Consider the following 19,972-nt stretch of genomic DNA (forward strand, 5'->3'; position numbering starts at 1 on the left):
GGGAACTAACTGGACAGCACCCTGGGTGGCCTTCGGCCCTTCTCGGATCAGAGCTCACTAGCCGCTAGCTGTCACCAGCTGGGTCTGGAGCTTGGAACCCTCCCTGACTTGGGGGCTTTCAAATGTGCCAAGGTACCGGCGTCCTTCTCCCTTCCTGGCACACCCTTCCAGTCCCCTTACAGCGGGACGGGGCGGGTCTCCAAGGCCCCGCCCCCAGACCCCACCCCGCCCCACCCCCTGCCGCCGGCTCCCTCGGGCTGGCAGTGTGTTCGCGCCTGCGCTGGTCCTCGTCTCGGAGCAGCCATGATGGTGGGTGTTCTCAGCGGCGCCGAGCCCCGGGCGCGCTGTGGGGGTGTCGGGCGCGGGGCGGGCGCGGGGACCGCGCCGGCCTGGCACTAATGTCTCCTTTTGTGTCTTCCCCACCTCATCTTCTTCCTCGGCGCGCTCGGCCCGCCGACCCAGCAGGAAGGCCTGGACGATGGCCCCGACTTCCTCTCGGAGGAAGACCGCGGAGTAAGTTCTGTCTCGTCTTCTTGCGGAATCCGCCCTGCCCTGCCTCAGCCCCCGGGTGTTATTATTGAGTAGGGGTCTCCACCCGCGCTGCGCACGTCTGGGTCGTAGTCCTTTGGATTTCCTCGCCGCATCGCGCCCCGCCCTCTTGCAGCCCTTCCTCCCTGAGGGCCGCTCTGTTCCTGATTTCCAGAGGACCCGGGGCGGCTTTCTTTTCTCCAGTCCCAGATCCTACCCTCCAGTGAACCTCCTCCCCCTCTCCCAGCAGGGTGCAGGTAGGGAAATGGAGGTGGAGGCCAAGCTGCTATGCTTCCACTCTCTCGCCACTTAGGCCGAGAAAACCCGTCCTCAGACCTTCCTTGGCGGCACCCTCAATCTTCCCCCGTTGTGAACCTCTCGAACCCTCTCCTACCCACCCTTCTCTTTCTCGAGCAGATATAGTACAGGTTTATTCTACATTACCCTTTTGCAAGGATTTTCACAGTCGTCGAACCTCAACTGTTCTTCAGCGTCCTACCAGATTTTTACAAAGTGCTGGTAGCCCATGGTATCTTTACTTTTTCTAACATCAAAAACAAACAAAGCCCCATCTTTTGCAGGGTTCCCTGGTATCTCCCTCAGCTTTATTGAGGTATGGCTGACAATAATAATTGTGTATATTTAGGATGTACAACGTAATATTTTGACATATGTATACATTGTGAAATGATTACCCTGTCAAGCTAATTAACATATACCTCACTTCGAGTAATTGCCAGTTTACTTTTTTGATGAGAACCCTTCAGATATACTCTCAGTAAATTACAAGTATTCTTTTACTTATAGTCACCAGGCTGAAAATTAGAACTCCAGAATTATTTAAATTATTGAAAGTTGGTACCCTTTGACCAATCTGACCAATCTCTCTTCTTTCCTCCAACCCTTCCCCCACCCCCTGCCTCTGGTAACTACTGTTCTACCTTTGGTGTTAAAGGCCTTCTAGATTCCAATTTCTCTCAACTCTGCTTCCGATTGCCTTGAGCAAAGAATGGTAATGTGTATGGTGCCTTGTACAAATGAACATCGAAAAATATTAATACATGATAATTGCTGCTCAGCAAAGTGTCCCTGGTTCCTTCACATTATCCATCTTAGATAATGTGAGAGCTACATCTTTAGTGGGTTTTTGGTAGGGGGTAAAATTTTGTTAGCTGTTTTTGCTGTGTTTAATGAAATGAGGTGGTAAGTATTAAGCTTTCAAATAATAAGATGCAGAGGATGCTGCATATTTTTATGAATGATCAATTAATTAATAATTTTCTCATTTTACACAAAATTTAGGATTTTTGGTTAGTGCAAAAGTTTGTAGAACTTCTAGTTTCCAAAATTTCTTTTCAGAGAACTATAAAATGAAATGGGTATGTGCAAATGTATATGTATCTTCTGGGATAAGAGAATTATGTGAGCATTTGCAAATTATATTTTGGATTTTAAAATAGGGGAAACCAACAGAGCTACTAATGAAATTAAATGAATTGATAATAGTGCAATTAAACTGATTTTTTTTTCTAAAAATAAAACATGACCTTCATTATTTAGATAACTTTGTGTTTATGTGATTACATGAAAAGAGCAAATAGGATTTTTTTTAAATTAAGATCTGTTTGATAAAACTACTAATTTTTGGAGCATTTACATTGATGATGTGAAAAGTAGAATATTTTCTGGTAAATATTTGTATTCATAACTTTATGCCTTTGTAAGATTTCCCTATAGGACTGGAAACACTTAAGTAATATGTCTGCGTTTTTCAATTATTACAAAATTCAAGGGGAAGAAGACAAAGAGCATGCCTGACTAGGAGGTTCTTATAGAATCTTGGAGATGAAAACTTTAATATGAAATGGAAAAAAACTGGGTGGAGGATTTAGCTCAGTGGTAGGTGCTTGCCTAGCATGCATTGGGTTTGATCTTTAGTACTGCAATAAAGAAAAAAAAAAAGAAAGAAAAAACATAGTTATGAGTTAGAAAGTTTTTAGATGTCATGGTGAATGTGTACATATGTCCAATTTTTCCTTATTTTTGTCTTATAGAACTAGGTGAATTGAATTATAGTAATAATTGTAGCTGAGCACATTGTTAAGCACTATTTTGTCATTATTTCATTAATAACATCTCTGAAGTATGCCCCTTTTATAGTAAATCCAAACCTTCCAGAAACTAAGAAAGTAGTCTAAGGTCACACAGTGAATGGGAGCTGGATTTTAAACCTAGTTACTGACATTGGAACTATTACATGTGTTTCTCAGAATGGCCTTGAAATATTTCCATCAGAATCACCTGTAGTGTTTGAAAAGCAAAACAAAAATTTATGGATCCCATGCCCTTATTAAATCAGAATCTCTTGGGGTGGGAAGACAATTTATTTATTTTTTTAAGTACTGGAGGTTTTACCCAGGGGTGCTTAACCACTGAGCCACACCTTCAGCCGGTATTTTTATGTTTTATTTTAAGACAGAGTTTCGCTAAGTTGCTAAGAACTTGCAATTCTCCTGCCTTCTTTTGAGTTACTGGTATTACAGTTGTGTGCAACCATACTGGCCCAAATAACTGCTTTTTTTTTTTTTAAGTTATAGATGAACACAATACCTTTGTTTGTTTGTTATGTGGTGCTAAAGATCGAACCCAGTGCCTCACACATGCTAGGCAAGTGCTCTACCACTGAGCCACAACCCAAGCCCAAATATCTGCTTTTTACGTTAACATCCAAGAGTTTGTGTTGTGCACTGAAGTTTGATCACTGTTTCACAAAGTTACTGTGTGTTTCTTCATTTCAGGAACAGAAGTACCCGCCCTGTTTAAATTTCCTTAAATTGTACTTGTCCTGATAGAAATAGACTGCCACAGTTAGAACTTTAAGGCATTGCAGTTTTAGTTTAGATCATCTTGTTCAGTCTTTAGGAAAGGGAGTCTTGATAGAGAAAAGCATGAAATGAGTATTTGATATGAGTTGCAGAGGAAATATCCCACCTTCAAAAATAAAAAGTGTACAAAGCAGCAAGTAGGTTTTCATCATGATAATTGGATCAGAACAGAATCTTATAGCATCAAGAAAGTATTGTTTTGTGAGAAACAAATAAGTTTATAAGAACACACAGTGTTGAAAATTATTGGCCACATTTTGATCTCTTCAGCTCCATCGCAGCATAATAGATTTTTCCCCCAAATGAAGAACTGTAACATGTTATTTAGTAAACAAATGAGCCCTTTGAACTGAACACATTTTGCTGTGATGTGTTTGTTAAATTAAGTGTAATACATGCCAAAGTGATGGCATAATTCTCAGCATTCGGTTCCAATTCTAAATAATATGTTTATTGTTTTAAAAAATTACTTTAGGGGCTGGGGATGTGGCTCAAGCGGTAGCGCGCTCGCCTGGCGTGCGTGCGGCCCGGGTTTGATCCCTCAGCACCACATACAAACAAAGATGTTGTGTCCGCCGAGAACTAAAAAATAAATACTAAAAAAAATTCTCTCTCTCTCTCCACCCCCCCCCCTTAAAAAAAAATTACTTTAGGTGGGGTAACTATATCTTATCCTGGACTCAGTCTTCTTCCTCCCTCTGTATTCCTTATCTTCATTAATGGCCTCATTTTATAGTTGTGCAAGAAACCTCTGAATCATACATATTTTTATGTTAGAATAGTCACTGAGGTCAGTTAATTTTACCTTAGAATGTGTATCCCATCTTAAGTCTTTTCTATGGCTCCAGTTAATCTTTGCTACTTCTTGCCTGAGTTGTAGCAGTAACCATCATTTGTCCATCCTTAGCCTTTCTACTTTCTAATCCAGCCTTCACATTACGCATAGTTACATAACTGAAATCATTTAAGTCATTTCGTGAGTCAAAAGTACTTATGTTAACCTCATTCTTTTTGAAGTAAAGTCCAGATTCTTTAGGTTAGCATTTATAACTGTTTTCTGGCTGGCTTTAATATGCTGCCCCCACCCTACACATACCTTCGTCTGTTGTCATTGCCCAGTTGCACCTCTGCACTTAAATGTCTGCTTTATGCATGTATTTCCGTGTTGTGGAGTGCTTTCCTCCTCACTACCTTTTCTTTCAACACTTGGCACAGCTGTTTGCTTTTTATTTTGTACATGCACAGCATTTAGTTTAAACACATTCTACATTTATTAATAGTTTTTTTTTTTTTTCCCAATAAAAATGTGACATAGAGCTGAGCATCATGGCCCAAACTTGAGGCAGGAGGACTACTCAAGTTCAAGGCCAGCTTGGGCAATTTAGTGAGACCTGGCTCAAAAATAAAAAGGACTAGGATGTAACTCAGTGGCAGAGTGCCTAATATGTGCAAGGCCCTGGGTTGGATTCCCCAGTACCACCGCGGAAAAAGTAATATGGTATTCTCTGAGGCTAAAAAGATGAATAGGACAAGGTTCTTGCCCTGAGATCATAACAGTGCAAGGAGGAAGGTAGTTATTATCCCTTTTGTTAAAGTGCCTTGAGCACAAAGAAGAGAGTGTTTAACTTTGGGGACAGGGATAGTAAAAGACAGAAGTTACAGGCTTGTATTGCATTGACTGTGTGGTAGGGACTATGTGTATTGACTCGGTTCTCAAATCTGTATGGGAAGTAGCTGCTGCTGTTCCTATTTTGGCTAGGAACAAAGGTTTAAAAAGATTAAATAACTTCTCAAGGTCATACAGCCAGTAGGACTTGCAGTCAGACACTGTTGGTTTAGCTCTAGGGTCTGGTTTCGTTTCTTTTCTGTCACATCCTCACCCCCTTTTATTTTTTATTTTGAGACAGGGTCTTACTAAGTTGCTTTAAGTTCTCACTAAATTGCTGGGGCTGGCCTCAAACTTGTGATCCTCCTGCCTCAGCCTTCAGAATTGATGGAATTATAGGCATGTACCACCATGCTGGGCTGGGTTCTTAACCTCTGTTCTTAACCTCTTATCATCAATTGGGCTGTGCTGACCTTTATTTTTTTATTTATTTATTTTTTTGGTGTTGTTTTTCTACTGGGGATTTAACCAAGGGATGCTCTACCACTGAGCTATAAACCCAGCTTTGTTTGTTTTTTTTAGTTTTGTGAAAGGGTCTCTAAATTGCTGAGGCTGGCCTCAAACTTGTCTTCTTGTCTGAGCCTCCTGAGTTACTAGAATGGATTACAGGCATGAGCCACATGCTGGCTAGCCACTTAATGTTGATTGATCAGGATTTTGTAGACTCAGGGAAGGGTGAAGGAGGACATGCCAACTAAAAGGATAACATATAGGTAATTTGGGGATTGAACCCAGGACTTTGCATATATCAGGCAAGCATTGGACCACTGAGCTACACACCCAGCCTTTTGAGACAAGGTCTCACTATATTATCCAGACTGACCTTCACCTGTGATCCTCTTGTTTCAGCCTCCTGAGAATCTGGGGTTACAAGTGTGTGCCATCATATCCAGCTCATTTATGATTGTTCTCTAGCCACATTCAGCAGCTCAAATGTAAAAGCAAAAGGAAGGCCAGGCGCGGTGTCACACACCTGTAGCCCCAGCAGCTGGGGAGGCTGAGTCAAGAGGATCACGAGTTCAAAGCCAGCCTCAGCAATTTATCGATGCACTAAGCAGCTCAGTGAGACCCTGTCTCTAAATAAAATGCAAAATAGGGCTGGAGATGTGGCTCAGTGGTGGAGTGCCCTCGAGTTTAATCCCTGGTACCAAAATAAAAGAAGAAAGTTGTTGATTAAATTGATCCTGAATATGGGAATTTGTAAGCTAAGTAGGGTGAAAGAGCAGTAGTGTTAAAGGGACCAACAAGAAAGAGGTGGATCACAGAGTAGGTGCTGACAGACTGGAAATATGGAAAGGTCATAGAACTGGAGATGTCAATAATGCAAAATCATATGTATAGTAAAAGTGGCAGAAAACAAGAAGTTATTTCATTTTGTATTAAAGTTGATTGTTTCCTTGCTGCAAACAAATTCATGAAGGTGGGGCTTTTTTCTTAAGTCCTTCATAATATGTGCTGAAAAATTTATTAAAGAAATGCATATTGTTATACTGCCTAGAATCAAGGGTCTACATTTGTTCTACCAATAATGTTAACTTTTAACTTACAGGTAGACACCATTAGTACCACCCCACTGGTGATTTGTTGTTTCTAGTATGACATATGAGAGGAAATCTGGTTCAAATGTCATTTTCTAGAATATGTATAATTAAACATTAACTGCTGAGTGTATAGGGTATATACTAGTAATGGAAATATCATAGAACTTCTTATAAAAAATCGTAACTAGGCTACTAGTTAAATAGTGTGAATTTGGCCTGAATTAATGAGCTTAATGTAATTCTATCTCATGGGGTTTTGTTTTTCATTGATTGTATTGTAATTACCTGATTTTGGGGGGAGGGGAGGGATCCAACCCAGGGGTGCTTTACCACCGAGCTACATCCCCAGCCCTTTTTTTTTTTTTAATTTATTTTTTTAGTTATAGGTGGACACAATATCTTTATTTTTGTGTGGTGCTGAGGATCGAACCAAGTGCCTCATACATGGTAGGCGAGTACTCTACCTCTGAGCCACAATACCAGCCCCCCAGCCCTTTTTTAAAAAAATATTTATTTTTTAGTTGTAATTGGACATAATACCTTTATTTATTTATTTTTATGTGGTGCTAAGGGTCAAATCAGGGCCTCACACGTGCTAGGTGAGCGCTCTACCGCTGAGCCACAACCCCAGTCCCATCCCCTTTTGTTTTTTATTTTGAGACACAGTCTGAGTTGCTGAGGATCTCCCTAAGCTTCTGAGACTGGCCTCAAACTTGCAGTCCTCCTGTCTCAGCCTTCTGAGTCACTGGGATTAGAGGCATGCAACACCACACCTGGCTCTGATAACAGTTTTGTAGTCCAGTTATGGTTAGAATCTTTATTTTATTTCACTCTTTTATTCAACAAATATTTGTTGAAGACCACCATTTGGCAATACAGCAGCAAACCACATGGACAAAAATTTATGTCCTTATGGAGCTGAATTCTAGTTGGGGAGGGGCGTTAAAAATAATTATTTTATATGTGGTGCTGAGGATTGAACACGTGCTAGGCGAGTGCTCTATCACTGAGTCACAACCCCAGCCCCTAATTATGGTATATTTGATGTTGAATAAGTGCTGTGAAAAAAATGAAGGAGGAATAGGGATTGTTATATGGAAGGACAGTGTTTCAGCTGTGTTTTAGATGGGATGACAAGGAAAGGTCTTTTGGGGAAGGGCTTCAAGACTTAATGGAAATGAGCCATACAGGTAGATATCTAGGCAGAGTAAATAGTAATTGCACAGATTCCTTAGGTGGCGGTATGCTTGTGTGTTCAAGGAACAAAGAGACCATATGGTAGTACTCAGTGAGCCAGAGGTATAGTAGATTAGTTGGAGATGATGTCAGATGGAGATTTTATAGTGCCTGATGGACTACTGTAAGGACTTTAGCTTTTCTCCAATTGGGAATCCTTTATATAATAAGTTATAATATATTACTATACTATATAAGTCACCACTAATACCTAGTAATGAATGTCTTCTTTACTAAGTAATTATAAATACCAGCAATAGGGCAGGATCTTAGTTTTTAGTAATACTGTAATTTTATTGCTTAATTCATATTCTGTCCTGGTCTTGACCAGGGACTCAAATAATTCAGTCAGTCTCTGACAAAAGGAAAGTACAAAGTTTATTGGCTTAGATAAAGATTAAACCACGTCGGGTGCAGTGGTGCACACTTGTAATCCCAGCTGCTTGGAAGGCTGAGGCAGGAAGCTTGTGAGTTCAAAGCCAGCCCAGCAAAAGCAAGGTGCTAAACAAGTCAGTGAGACCCTATCTATAAATAAAATACAGGGCTGGGGATGTGGCTCAAGTGGTAGCGTGCTCGCCTGGCATTCGTGCAGCCCGGGTTCGATCCTCAGCACCACATACAAACAAAGATGTTGTGTCCGCCGAAAACTAAAAAAAATAAAAAATAAACATTAAAAAATTCTCTCTCTCACTCTCACTCTCACTCTCTCGCTCTCTCTTTAATAAATAAATAAATACAAAATATGGCTGGGGATGTAGCTTGGCAGTGGTTGAGTGCCCCTAAATTCAATCCCCTGTACAAAAAAAAAAGAAAGATTAAACTACTGAATGTAGTCTCATCAGAAATTTACTCAGATAAATTCAGTTCACTAATTTCAGAAAGTTAATTAAAAGTTTCAGAAATGTTAATTAAACAAGTTGTGTGCATTGAGTCTTTTTCTTAATAAAACCCTGTATGATGACAGTGTGGTGGCACAAGTGTGTAATCCCAGAGTCTCGGGTTGCTGAAGCAGGAAGATCACAAGTTCCAAAGCCAGTGTCAGCAACTTAGTGAGGCCCTAAGCAATTTGGTGAGACCCTGTCTCAAAAATATAATAAAAGGGGTGGAGATGTGGCTCAGTTGTTGGGCACCTTTGGGTTCAATGCATGGTACAAACAAAACAAAACCCTGCATGACACATGCCTGTAATCCTAGCAACTCTGAAGGCTGAGGCAGGAGGATTGCAAGTTTGAGACGAGCATTAGCAATTTAGCGAGATCCTGTCTCAAAATAAAAAGGGCTGGAGATGTAACTCAGTGTGAAGCACCCCTGGGTTCAGTCCCCAGTACCAAATAAAATGAAATAAGACCCTCTAAAGTTATTGAGTTTCTTTAAACAGGGAAGAAAATCAGCTTGGAAAAGCTGTGCGTTTTGAGTAATTAACATTAAATTTATAGTAATGTTTTTTCAAATTTAAGGTATAATTGAAAGATCTATTTTTTCCATGTACCACAAAGGAAAAAAAAATACTAGTTAAATTGTAATTGTCATCAAATGAAAGACATTCCTATTTCAGATATTAAAATACAAAAGGCATCAATAGTTGATGAAATAAAGCACATTGACTTTCATTGAAGTTTTGTGCTAATATAGGGGTGATTTCATTTTAGAGACTTGCTTTTCCATTATAAATATTAGTTGTTAGAAATAGGAATTTAAAAAACTTAATGTATGCAAAGCATATCTTACTGTCAAACAAAATAATCCTTTATGACTACTTTTCTATATACTCAGGATATGGGAAATAATCATCTGGGAGTGTAAAGAATAAGTAGGAACTGACTGTAAGAAGGTGCAATATCAGAATGTACACGTTAGCTGGTGTTTTGAATTTATTATGAAATGTAAATGAAAGACATCAGAAACTCACTATCACCATTTAGCATCATGCAGAATTGCCCCAAAATATCAGCACGTGTGGTACATGTATACTTTCTTGAGATCAGTTCTAGAACTAAGTTGTAAAAGAACGAAAAAGACAAATAGTAGATTCAATGTCTGTTAAAGTGATATGCAAGTAGATAACATGCTTTAATAAGGCATACAAGAGAAAAAAATATACAAGTGACAGAAGATTTAAGAGTAATGAAAGAGAAGCATAAAACTGTTAAAAGGAGCATAAGGGTACTTTCTGGGAGTGATGTTTCAATTGTATGTAACCTATATGTTTATTAAAACTTCAAATTTATATAATTAAAGTCTGCATTTTATTGCATTTAAATTATACCTAAAAAAATAGAATCTGGGACCATAGTGTTAAGTGTCTAACACTGGGGATATTTTATATAGATAAAAGTTATAATAAAAAAGTTATCAAAAGGAAAAGGTACTGTATTTCGTATGGAAGAGAAATATAACTTGAAGTAATCTTAAATTAGAAGAATAACTGGCAGCCACTCAGATGTAAAAATCCCTGATGGGTGTATTTTCATCTGACAGAACAGTAGTAAAAATCAAATGAAAATTGTACTCATAAACATGAAATCTGGCAAATCTATTTGATATAATCATTAAAAAGAAAATGTTACCAGTTTTGATACACCATGAAGACATAGAAAATGCTGAAACATCTCTGCCAGTGTTTCTAACTACAGATTTTTAAGGCCCTTTACTCTAGGTTTTGTATTTTTTTTTTAGTTGGATCATTTTACTTATTTATTTATACGCAGTGCTGATAATTGAACACTGTGCCTCACACATGCTAGGCAAGCACTCTACTGCCAAGCTATAACCCCAACCCAGGTTTTGTATTTTTAATAAGTGTCAGGTTAAGTTGTGTTTTTGAAATGCTAGACTAGGCAATGAAAACATAAAGAAGTGGAGAAATGCCAACAGTGTTGTTATTCCAGAAACTATATGATAAATGCACTAGTGTCCTGTAGCTGTTTAACAAATTACCACAAACTTGGTGGCTTAAAACAATGGAAATTTATTCACTCACAATTCTGGGGGCTAGAAGTAAGAAATTAGTCACTGAGCTGAAATCAAGGTGTCCTCCAGAGGTGGAAGCGAAGAATTTGCTGCTTCTTTGAGCTTCTAGTGGTTGCCAGAAATCTGATTTGTAGTACATTACTTTTAATCTCTGCTTCTAGTTGTTAATTATTATTATTATTATTATTATTTTAATATTTATTTTTTAGTTTTCGGCGGACACAACATCTTTGTTTGTATGTGGTGCTGAGGATCGAACCCGGGCCACACGCATGCCAGGCAAGCGCGCTACCGCTTGAGCCACATCCCCAGCCCTAGTTGTTAATTATTGAAGTTATCGTGTGTGACAAATTTCTCTTTGCCTCCCATTTATAAAGGAATATGTGATTGCATTTAAGGTCTAACTAGATAAAACAGCATACTCTCCCTGTGTCAAAACCTTAATTGGGGCTGGGGATGTGGCTCAAGCAGTAGCGCGCTTGCTTGGCATGCGTGCGGCCCGGGTTCAATCCTCAGCACCATATACAAACAAAGATGTGTCCACCGAAAACTAAAAAATATTTAAAAATTCTCTCTCTGTCTCTTAAAAACAAAACCAAAAAACACAAAAAACCTTAATTGACCTAGTGGCTGGGGAGGCTGAGGCAGGAGGATCAGAAGTTCAAAGCCAGCCTCAGCAAAAGTGAGGCACTAAGCAACTCAGTGAGACCTTCTCTCTAAATAAAATACAAAATAGGGCTGGGGATGTGGTTCAGTGGTTGATTGCCCCTGAGTTCAATCCCTGGTATTAAAAAAAAACAAGAACAAACAAACAAACAAAAAACTTAAATCACATCTGCAAAGTCCTTTTTTGCCATACAGGGTAACATTACTCAGCCTAGCACAGTAAATACCTAAAAAGTGGCCTAGAAATGAGGTTTAATAAAAAGGAAACAGACTTCTTTTTTTTTTTTTAAATACCTTTATTTTATTTGTTTATTTATTTATTTTATGTGGTTCCCCGGGAATCGACCCCAGTGCCTAGTGCATGCTAGGCAAGTGCTCTACCACTGAGCCACAACCCCGGGCCCCCGGAAACAGATTTCTTAAACTAGAACTAAGATAAAGGGTTGAGGAAGAGGTTGAAAAGGACAATATGACTACCTGATAAAACTAAATAGAAAAAAAAACAAGGAACAAATTACTCTCAAATGTTTCTAATATTGAAGGGGTAACAAGATAGTTGGAAAGTGAAAAAGAAACGTTTAATTTATTATTTATCAGATAATGAGCTACATGTAGCATTGAGAACAATAATGATTTTTTTAGAACATGTTGTTTTTATGTGTAAGTTTACAGTATCAGTTGTGGTGTGTGTGTGTGTGTAGGGAATTGAATCCAAGACCTGAGCTATATCAACTGAGCTATATTCCTAGCCCTACAGTATGAACTTTGAATGATATGTTTGCTTATTGAAGTTTAACTTATTAAAGTTATCAATAAAGTTTTTATTAAAGGCCATCATATGGGACTGGGGATGTGGCTCAAGCGGTAGCGGGCTCGCCTGGCATGCATGCGGCCCGGGTTCTATCCTCAGTACCACATACAATCAAAGATGTTGTGTCCGCCGAAAATTTAAAAATAAGTATTAAAAAAATTCTCTCTCTCTCTCTCTCTCTCTCTCTCTCTCTCTTTTTAAAAAAAGGCTATCATATATAGTATCACAGCAACTTACAATAATTTATTTCTTTTGTGAATTTTAATTTGTATTTTATGTAATAGCACTTATTTATGTTTTATTAATTTTTTTGGTGTTACTGGGAATTAAAACATGGTGCTCTGCCATTGAACTAGATTTTTAGCCCCTTTTCTTATTTTTAATTTTACGATAGGGTCTTGCTGAGGCTGGCCTCAAACTTGCCATCCTTCTGCCTCATCCTGTTGAGTTGTTGGGATTATTACTTATTTTTAAAAAGCATGTTACATGGGCTGGGGTTGTGGCTCAGTGATAGAGCATTTGCCTAGCATGTGTGAGGCACTGAGTTCGAGTCTCAGCATCACATATAAATAAATGAATAAAATAAAGTTCCGTCAACATCTAAAACATATTTTTTAAAAAGCATTTCATGTAAGAACCAGTTGCAAAATTAAATGAGTATAAGTTACTTTTTAAGCCATATTTAAATAAGGAATTTTATGAAATTAATATATATTTTTTGAGATGGAGTCTCTCCATGTTATCCAGACTGGGTTCAAACTTGTGATCTCCGCATTCAGCCTCCTGAGTAGCTAGAATTACAGGTTTTGTGCCACTATGCCCAGCTCAAATTAATTGTTTTAGATTTCTGATACAAAGACTTTTTTCCCTATTTATAATAGGAATACATGCAACATTGTGGAAAATTGGGAGAATAGAGAATATATAGAGAAAATCTGCTTTTTCACAATTTTGGTGTATTTTTTGTAAGTCTCTTTGAGATAGTGGGTGACTCATCTTGAACTCCTAGGTTCAGATGATCCTCTTGCTTCAGCTTCCCATCTGCTGGGACTATAAGCATGTACCACCTTGCCCAACTATTGTATGCATTTAAAATAAATAAATAAGAGCAATGTGCATTAACAGTTTTTCTTCTAACATTTTATTTTTCACTTACATTGTAATTAAAATTTGAGAAGCTAGTAGCTAGATGAGATTACCAAGTCCTGGGTTTTACAACTAGAATATTTGAAACAGGCTAGTTAATTAGACTTTATATATTTTATATCTTGTAGCTGGCTAAGATTTTATTTTGTTTTTTTAGTGTATTTGACTCTTGTTAAGTCTCTACCCAAACATATTACAATACTTTTTGTTAAAGAGTAAACATGAATGAAATTTAAGAATTATAAGTAGAATTATGGTATTGTAGGGACTGGGGATATAGCTCAGTGGTAGAATACTTGCCTAGCATGCATAAGGCCCTGAGTTCAATCCCCAACACCTCAAAAAAACAAGTAAGTGTAAAAGTTATCTTAGATAGGCAAATGAAAACTCTAAATAGGGAACTTACCCAATTCTTCAAATGCACTGTAGCTTATAGCTTTATTATTGAATATTTACTATGTTAGTATTTTTCATAGTACTTTACATATATTATATATAATATATTTAATAGTTTTATTATGTATTTTTAAACAGGAATATAGTAAGCAGTAAGAGTTAAAATTGTTCATCATTCTTTTTATTATTTTTCTTTTATTATATTCCTTAAGTTTAGAACACTTGAAATTTAATGGACCATCTTCTAGAAAATGGTTTTCTTTTATTAATTAATTTATTTTTAATTGGTTCTTTTTAGTTTTACAAGACATAATCCATTTTGATATAATTATAAATTATAATTATAAATAATTATTAGTATACATCTTGTTCAAATTCAGACTCCAGTATCTCTTCCTCCCCTTCTCTTTCCCCACCACTGTTCCTTTCCCTTTTTTGATCCTTTTGTCATTTACCTGTGGTTATTATTTTTTAAATTAATTTCTGTGGGTGTACATGATGGTGAGATTCACTGTGGTGTATTCATATGTACATAGGAAAGTTATGTCAGATTCATCCCACCCTCTTTCCTTTTCCCATCCTTCCTCTCTTCCCTTTTCCCATCCTTCCTCTCTTCCCTTCATTCCTCTTTGTCTACTCCAGTGAACTTCTATCCCTACCCCTTTAGCTTCCACATATCAGAGAAAATATTTGGTTTCTTAGGATTACTTAACATGATAATTGCTAGATCCATCCCTTTACTGGCAAATGCCATAATTTCATTCTTTATGTCTGAGCAATACTCCATTATGTGTGTGTGTGTGTGTATCACATTTTATTTATCCAGTCATCTGTTAGAGGGCACCTATGTTGGCTGTATCACTTAGCTATTGTGAATTATGCTGTTATAAACATTGATGTGGCTGCATCACTTTAGGATGCTGATTTTAAATCCTCTGGATATTTACCGAGGAGTGGAATACTGAATCAAATGGTTCCATTCCTGGTTTTTTGAAGAATCCCCATACTGCTTTCCAGAGTGATTGTACCAATTTATAGTCCCACCAAGAATGTATGAGTGTACCCTTTGGAAAATAGTTTTTTCTTTTGGGGTGAAACTATGATGGATCATGGTTAGTTTAGCGACTCAATGCAATGCAGAGTTTAGTTGAATGGTGTAGAATGAAAATACCATTTACCTAAAACACCTGCCTCTAACTATGTATGTAGATAAAATGAGCTTTTATACTTTTTTATGCTTGCGATTCTTTTGTGTGTATGTGTTTTTTTCCCCCCATTATCCTGTTGTCTGGAAGAAGAATAAAATTATATAAAAGCACACAGAATTTCTTTAAGATATTACTTATTTTCTTTTTCTAGCTTAAAGCAATAAATGTAGATCTTCAAAGTGATGCTGCGCTGCAAGTGGACATTTCTGATGCTCTTAGTGAGAGGGATAAAGTAAAATTCACTGTTCACACAAAAGTAAGTGGGATTTTTATATTTTGTCTTTTGTTGTGTTAATGTTACTTACATAAGGGGGAGGACAAGGGGGAGATTATAAACTAAAATTGAATTCCATGCATGTATGAATTTGTTGGTTTGAACCCAACTTTAAAACCTATTAAAAAAAAAAAAAGAAAAAATATAATAATATGCCGATGTGAACTTGGAGTTTGAACTCAATTGAAAAGGGACATAGTTTACAATTTCTGCTATTTTAACAAAAGAAGTTTTATGGAAATTATTTTTGGGGAGTGGGTACTGGGGATTGAACTCAGTACTTTACATATGCTAGGCATGTGCTTCACCATGCGCTATATTCCAAACCTTTTAAAAATTTGGAGATGGAATCTCATAAAATTGTCTAGAATGGTCTAGAACTTGGGATCCTCCTGCCTTAGCCACCCTAGTAGTTAGGATTATAGGTGTGCACCACCACTCCTGTCAAGAAGTATACTTTTTACTTTTGTTTTCTGGTACTGGGGACTTAACCCAGGAGCACTTTACCACTGAGCTATATCTGAAGCCTTTTTTGAGTCCTTTTTGGTTTTTATTTTGAGACAGGGTCTTGCTAAGTTGCTGAGGTTGACCTCGAACTTGGGATCCTCCTGTCTCAGCTTTCAGAGCCTCTGGCAATACAGGCAGGCACCCCCACACTTGGTGAAATGTACTTTTATTTATTTATTATTATTTTTTAGTTGTTGATGGACCTTTATTTTATTTATTTGTATGTGGTGCTCTGAATTGAATCCAGTGCCTCACGTATGCTAGGCAAGTGCACTAACACTGAGCCCCACAACCCCAGCCCCGAAATGTACTTTTTTATTTTTTATTTTTATTTTTTAATTTTTTAATATTTATTTTTTTTAGTTCTTGGCGGACACAACATCTTTGTTTGTATGTGGTGCTGAGGATTGAACCCGGGCCGCACGTATGCCAGGCGAGCGCGCTACCGCTTGAGCCACATCCCCAGCCCCCCGAAATGTACTTTTTTAAAGATGAACATTTTAAGACATAATCATAGAGCCTACATATAATACAAATTTAATTATGTGTAGGTTTTTATCTATTTTTTAGTATAATTTTATTTTCAAATTTTGTTGTTGTTCCTTCAGTTAGATTGCTATCCTACACATTCTTTTTTTTTTTTCCTTCTCTGGTAGTAGCAGTTAAATCCAGGAGATGTTTTACCACTGAGTCACATCCTGAGCCCTTTTTATTTTTTGATTTTGAGGGAAGGTCTCTTTTTTATTTTTTAAAAAATAAATAAAAATGTCTTGCTAAGTTATTCAGGCTGGTCTTGAACTTGTGATCCTGCTATCTTATCCTCCCAAGTAGCTGGGATTACATGTTTATACAATAGCACCTGGCTTCAAATTATCATTCTATTGCAGTTGGGCACATTATCAGATTGTAGATCTGTTTTTGTTTGTTTGAATAGTTGAGTTTTATAAATATCAATAGAATAATTTTTATTTTAGTTTTTATTCCCTTGTATCATCCCTTTCTTTCTCTTCCTTTTGTCCACCTTCCCTGTTCTGCTTGTTTTACCTCAGTAGGTAATTAATGGTAGCAGTATAAGATCATAACAGCCTGTCAACATTTCCCAAAGATCTGAGGATAAATTTGACTAAGTGTCTTGGAGTTTTCATACTAGAGTTTAATGTCACTGGTAGTCTTTCACATAAGACTAATTTTTATTTATTTTTGGTACTGAAATTGAACCCAGGGGTGCTTAACCATTAAGCCACATCCCCAGTCTTTTTTTTTTTAATATGTTTATTTTATTTATTTATATGTGGTGCTGGGGATTGAACCCTGGGCCTCACATATGCCAAGTGAGCACTCTACCGCTAGCCACAACCCTACCCCCATAGCCTTTTTTTATATATTATTTTATTTTTGGTACCAGGGATTGAACTCAGGAGCACTCAACCACTAAGCCATATCCCCAGCCTTGTTTTGTATTTTATTTAGAGACAGGGTCTCACTGAGTTGCTTAGCACCTTGCTTTTGCTGAGGCTGGCTTTAACTGTGATCCTCCTGTCTCAGCCTCCCAAGCTGGTGTGTGCACTAGGCCCGACTGTATTATTTTATTCTTTTGAGACCGGATCTTGCTAAGTTGCTTAGGGCTTCACCAAGTTTCTGTGGCTTGCTTTGAACTTGTTATCCCAGCCTCCCAAGTTGCTAGGATTATAGGTGTGCTCCACTGTGCCCAGCTAAGACTGATTTTTAAAGAATTGAGATGTATTGTTTATCAAAAGTTGTAAGTGTAATTTTGACTTTTATTCAAAAAGAATCTGTCTTTGCAGAGTTCATTGCCAAATTTTAAACAGAACGAGTTTTCTGTTGTTCGACAACATGAAGAATTTATCTGGCTTCATGATTCCTTCGTTGAAAATGAAGACTATGCAGGATATATTGTAAGTATTGAGGTTTTATTTAAATCCCATTTTTAAGAGCATTTTGTATACTCTTCTCTATTTCAGTCTTTTAGCATTTTTAGTAAATGATAAGATTTTTTATTTTTTATTATTTTATTTTATTTATTTAGGGGACAGGGATACTGGTGATGAACCCTGGGGCACTGAGCTCTATTTCCAGCCCTTTTTATTTTTCTTTTATTTTGAGACAGGTTCTCACTAAGTTGTCCAAATTGACTCTGAACTTGGCATCCTCCTGCCTTAGCTTCCTGAGTTGCTGGCATTACATTCATGTGCCCCTGTGCCTAGCACTGATGTGATTTTTAAAAATTTCCCAGTTTTGTTACAAAACTGGGTTACCATCTTTTATCTTGAGTTGTCCTGTTTGGATCTGTGGGAATATGTTATGCTTCCTCATTTAAACTTAGATTCTTTCTGTTAGAAATGAAATGAGTTTGTCCTAGAAATTAATTAAGGGATTTTATAAATCATAGTGGCTTTGAACCCTTAAGTGGATAGGTATTTACTTTTGGAAGCCTCCTTAAGGTGTTATCATCAATAATCAATGGTTATTATGCCTCAGCTTTTGACCACACTTAGATTTGTGAAATTTAATTTGATTAGATTTTTTCTAAAATCATTGTGACCCGATTCCATCTCTGTTCTTGGAACCACCACTCATTTTCAGTCATTTGTTCCTTTTAATACCTTAGATTTTGGTGAATGACCAGTATACATTTTTCTTTTCTCATTCTAGTTCTACCTTTTCCCCCTACCTTCTTGTGTGATGGTACGTTTTTCTTTTTTTCTTCCATAGGCTCTTCAAAGACTAAGACTTATTTATTTATCTTTATATACCTGTTGCACAGCATTATGCCTAGTATGTATATACTAGATGCTTGGAGAATGTGTGTTGAACTATACTTGATAACTTTCTGACCCTAGGTGTAATCTTTTATTTTTTTGGTTACCAGAGATTGAACTCGGGGCACTCAACCACTGAGCCACATCCGTAGCCCTATTTTGTATTTTATTAGAGACAGGGTTTCACTGAGTTGCTTAGCGCCTCGCTAAATTGCTGAGGTTGGCTTTGAACTTGTGGTCATCCTGCCTCCACCTCCCAAGCAGCTGCGATTACAGGCGTGTGCCACCACGCCCAGCCAAGGTGTAATCTTTTTCATGTAGGTCTTTGTTTTGTTTTTTTAGCAGTGCTGGGGAGCAAACCCAGGGCCTCATGCATGCTAGTCAAATGTTCTACCACTGAGCTATATCCCCAGCCTTTATAGCAGTTCTCAATTTAACTTTTCTTCCTTTTGTTCCACTTCCTTTCTTTAGCTTTTCATCATTGTGCCCTTAATTGTTATTTGTCGGCCATTCCTCTTAAGATAATTTTTTTTATATCTTTACCTTGAGTGGTATATCTCTTCTAGACCTTACATGTTTTTAAAGGTTTTTACATTACATGTTTTACCTTATTCATCTGCTTCACCTATGGATAAATAGAATGAGTTTAGTCATTAATTTATCTTATTAATTTTTTTCTTTTTTTTGTTATTTTTAGTTTGTTAGCTTTTTAAAAGAATCTTTTTGCTTCTGGTAAATTCCTCTAATCCAGAATCCTTTTAAACATTTCCTGCTGGATAATATTTTTAGTATTTGTTAATTTAGAAAATACATGTAGTATAAAACTACTACGAACCCATTAATTAAAAAACTTAATTGAGGGCTGGGGTTTTGGCTCAGCAGTAGAGTGCTCCCCTAGCATGTGTGAGGCCCTGGGTTCGATCCTCAGCACCACATAAAAAATAAATAAATAGGGCTGGGATTGTGGCTCAGTGGCAGAGCGCTTGTCCCGTATGTGTGAGGCACTGGGTTAAAGTCTCAGCACCGCGTATCAATAAATAAAATAAAGGTCCATAGACAATTAAAAAAAAAATATATATATATATATATAAAATAAATAAATAAATAAATAAAATATATATATAAATAAGTAAAATAAAGGTATTGTCCAACTACAACTAAAAAATAAATATTAAAAAAAAAAGAGGCTGGGGATGTGGCTCAAGCGGTGGCGCGCTCGCCTGACATGCGTGCGGCCTGGGTTCAATCCTCAGCACTACATACAAACAAAGATGTTGTGTCCACCAAAAACTAGAAAATAAATATTAAAAAAAAATTCTCTCTCTCTAAAAAAAAAAAAAAGAAACTTAATTGAGGGG

General features: G+C 37.3%; 1 protein-coding gene across 2 annotated transcripts; it reads left to right on the plus strand.

Annotated features, from left to right (window-relative positions):
* Window positions 1–219: 219 nt before the first annotated feature.
* Window positions 220–18,660, plus strand: LOC125615248 (sorting nexin-6-like). Of its 2 annotated transcripts, none has more exons than XM_048798697.1 (5): window positions 220–309; window positions 466–513; window positions 15,205–15,309; window positions 17,640–17,750; window positions 18,568–18,660. In XM_048798697.1, exons 1-5 carry the CDS (start codon window positions 304–306, stop codon window positions 18,643–18,645), a joined length of 348 nt encoding a protein of 115 aa, XP_048654654.1. In that variant the 5' UTR covers window positions 220–303; the 3' UTR covers window positions 18,646–18,660. The 2 variants fall into 2 exon arrangements, with proteins under 2 accessions (XP_048654654.1, XP_048654653.1); XM_048798696.1 differs by having other exon boundaries at window positions 243–309; window positions 463–513.
* Window positions 18,661–19,972: the final 1,312 nt, after the last annotated feature.

Source organism: Marmota marmota, unplaced genomic scaffold (assembly GCF_001458135.2).
Source record: "Marmota marmota marmota unplaced genomic scaffold, marMar, whole genome shotgun sequence".
Classification (NCBI taxonomy): domain Eukaryota; kingdom Metazoa; phylum Chordata; class Mammalia; order Rodentia; family Sciuridae; genus Marmota; species Marmota marmota.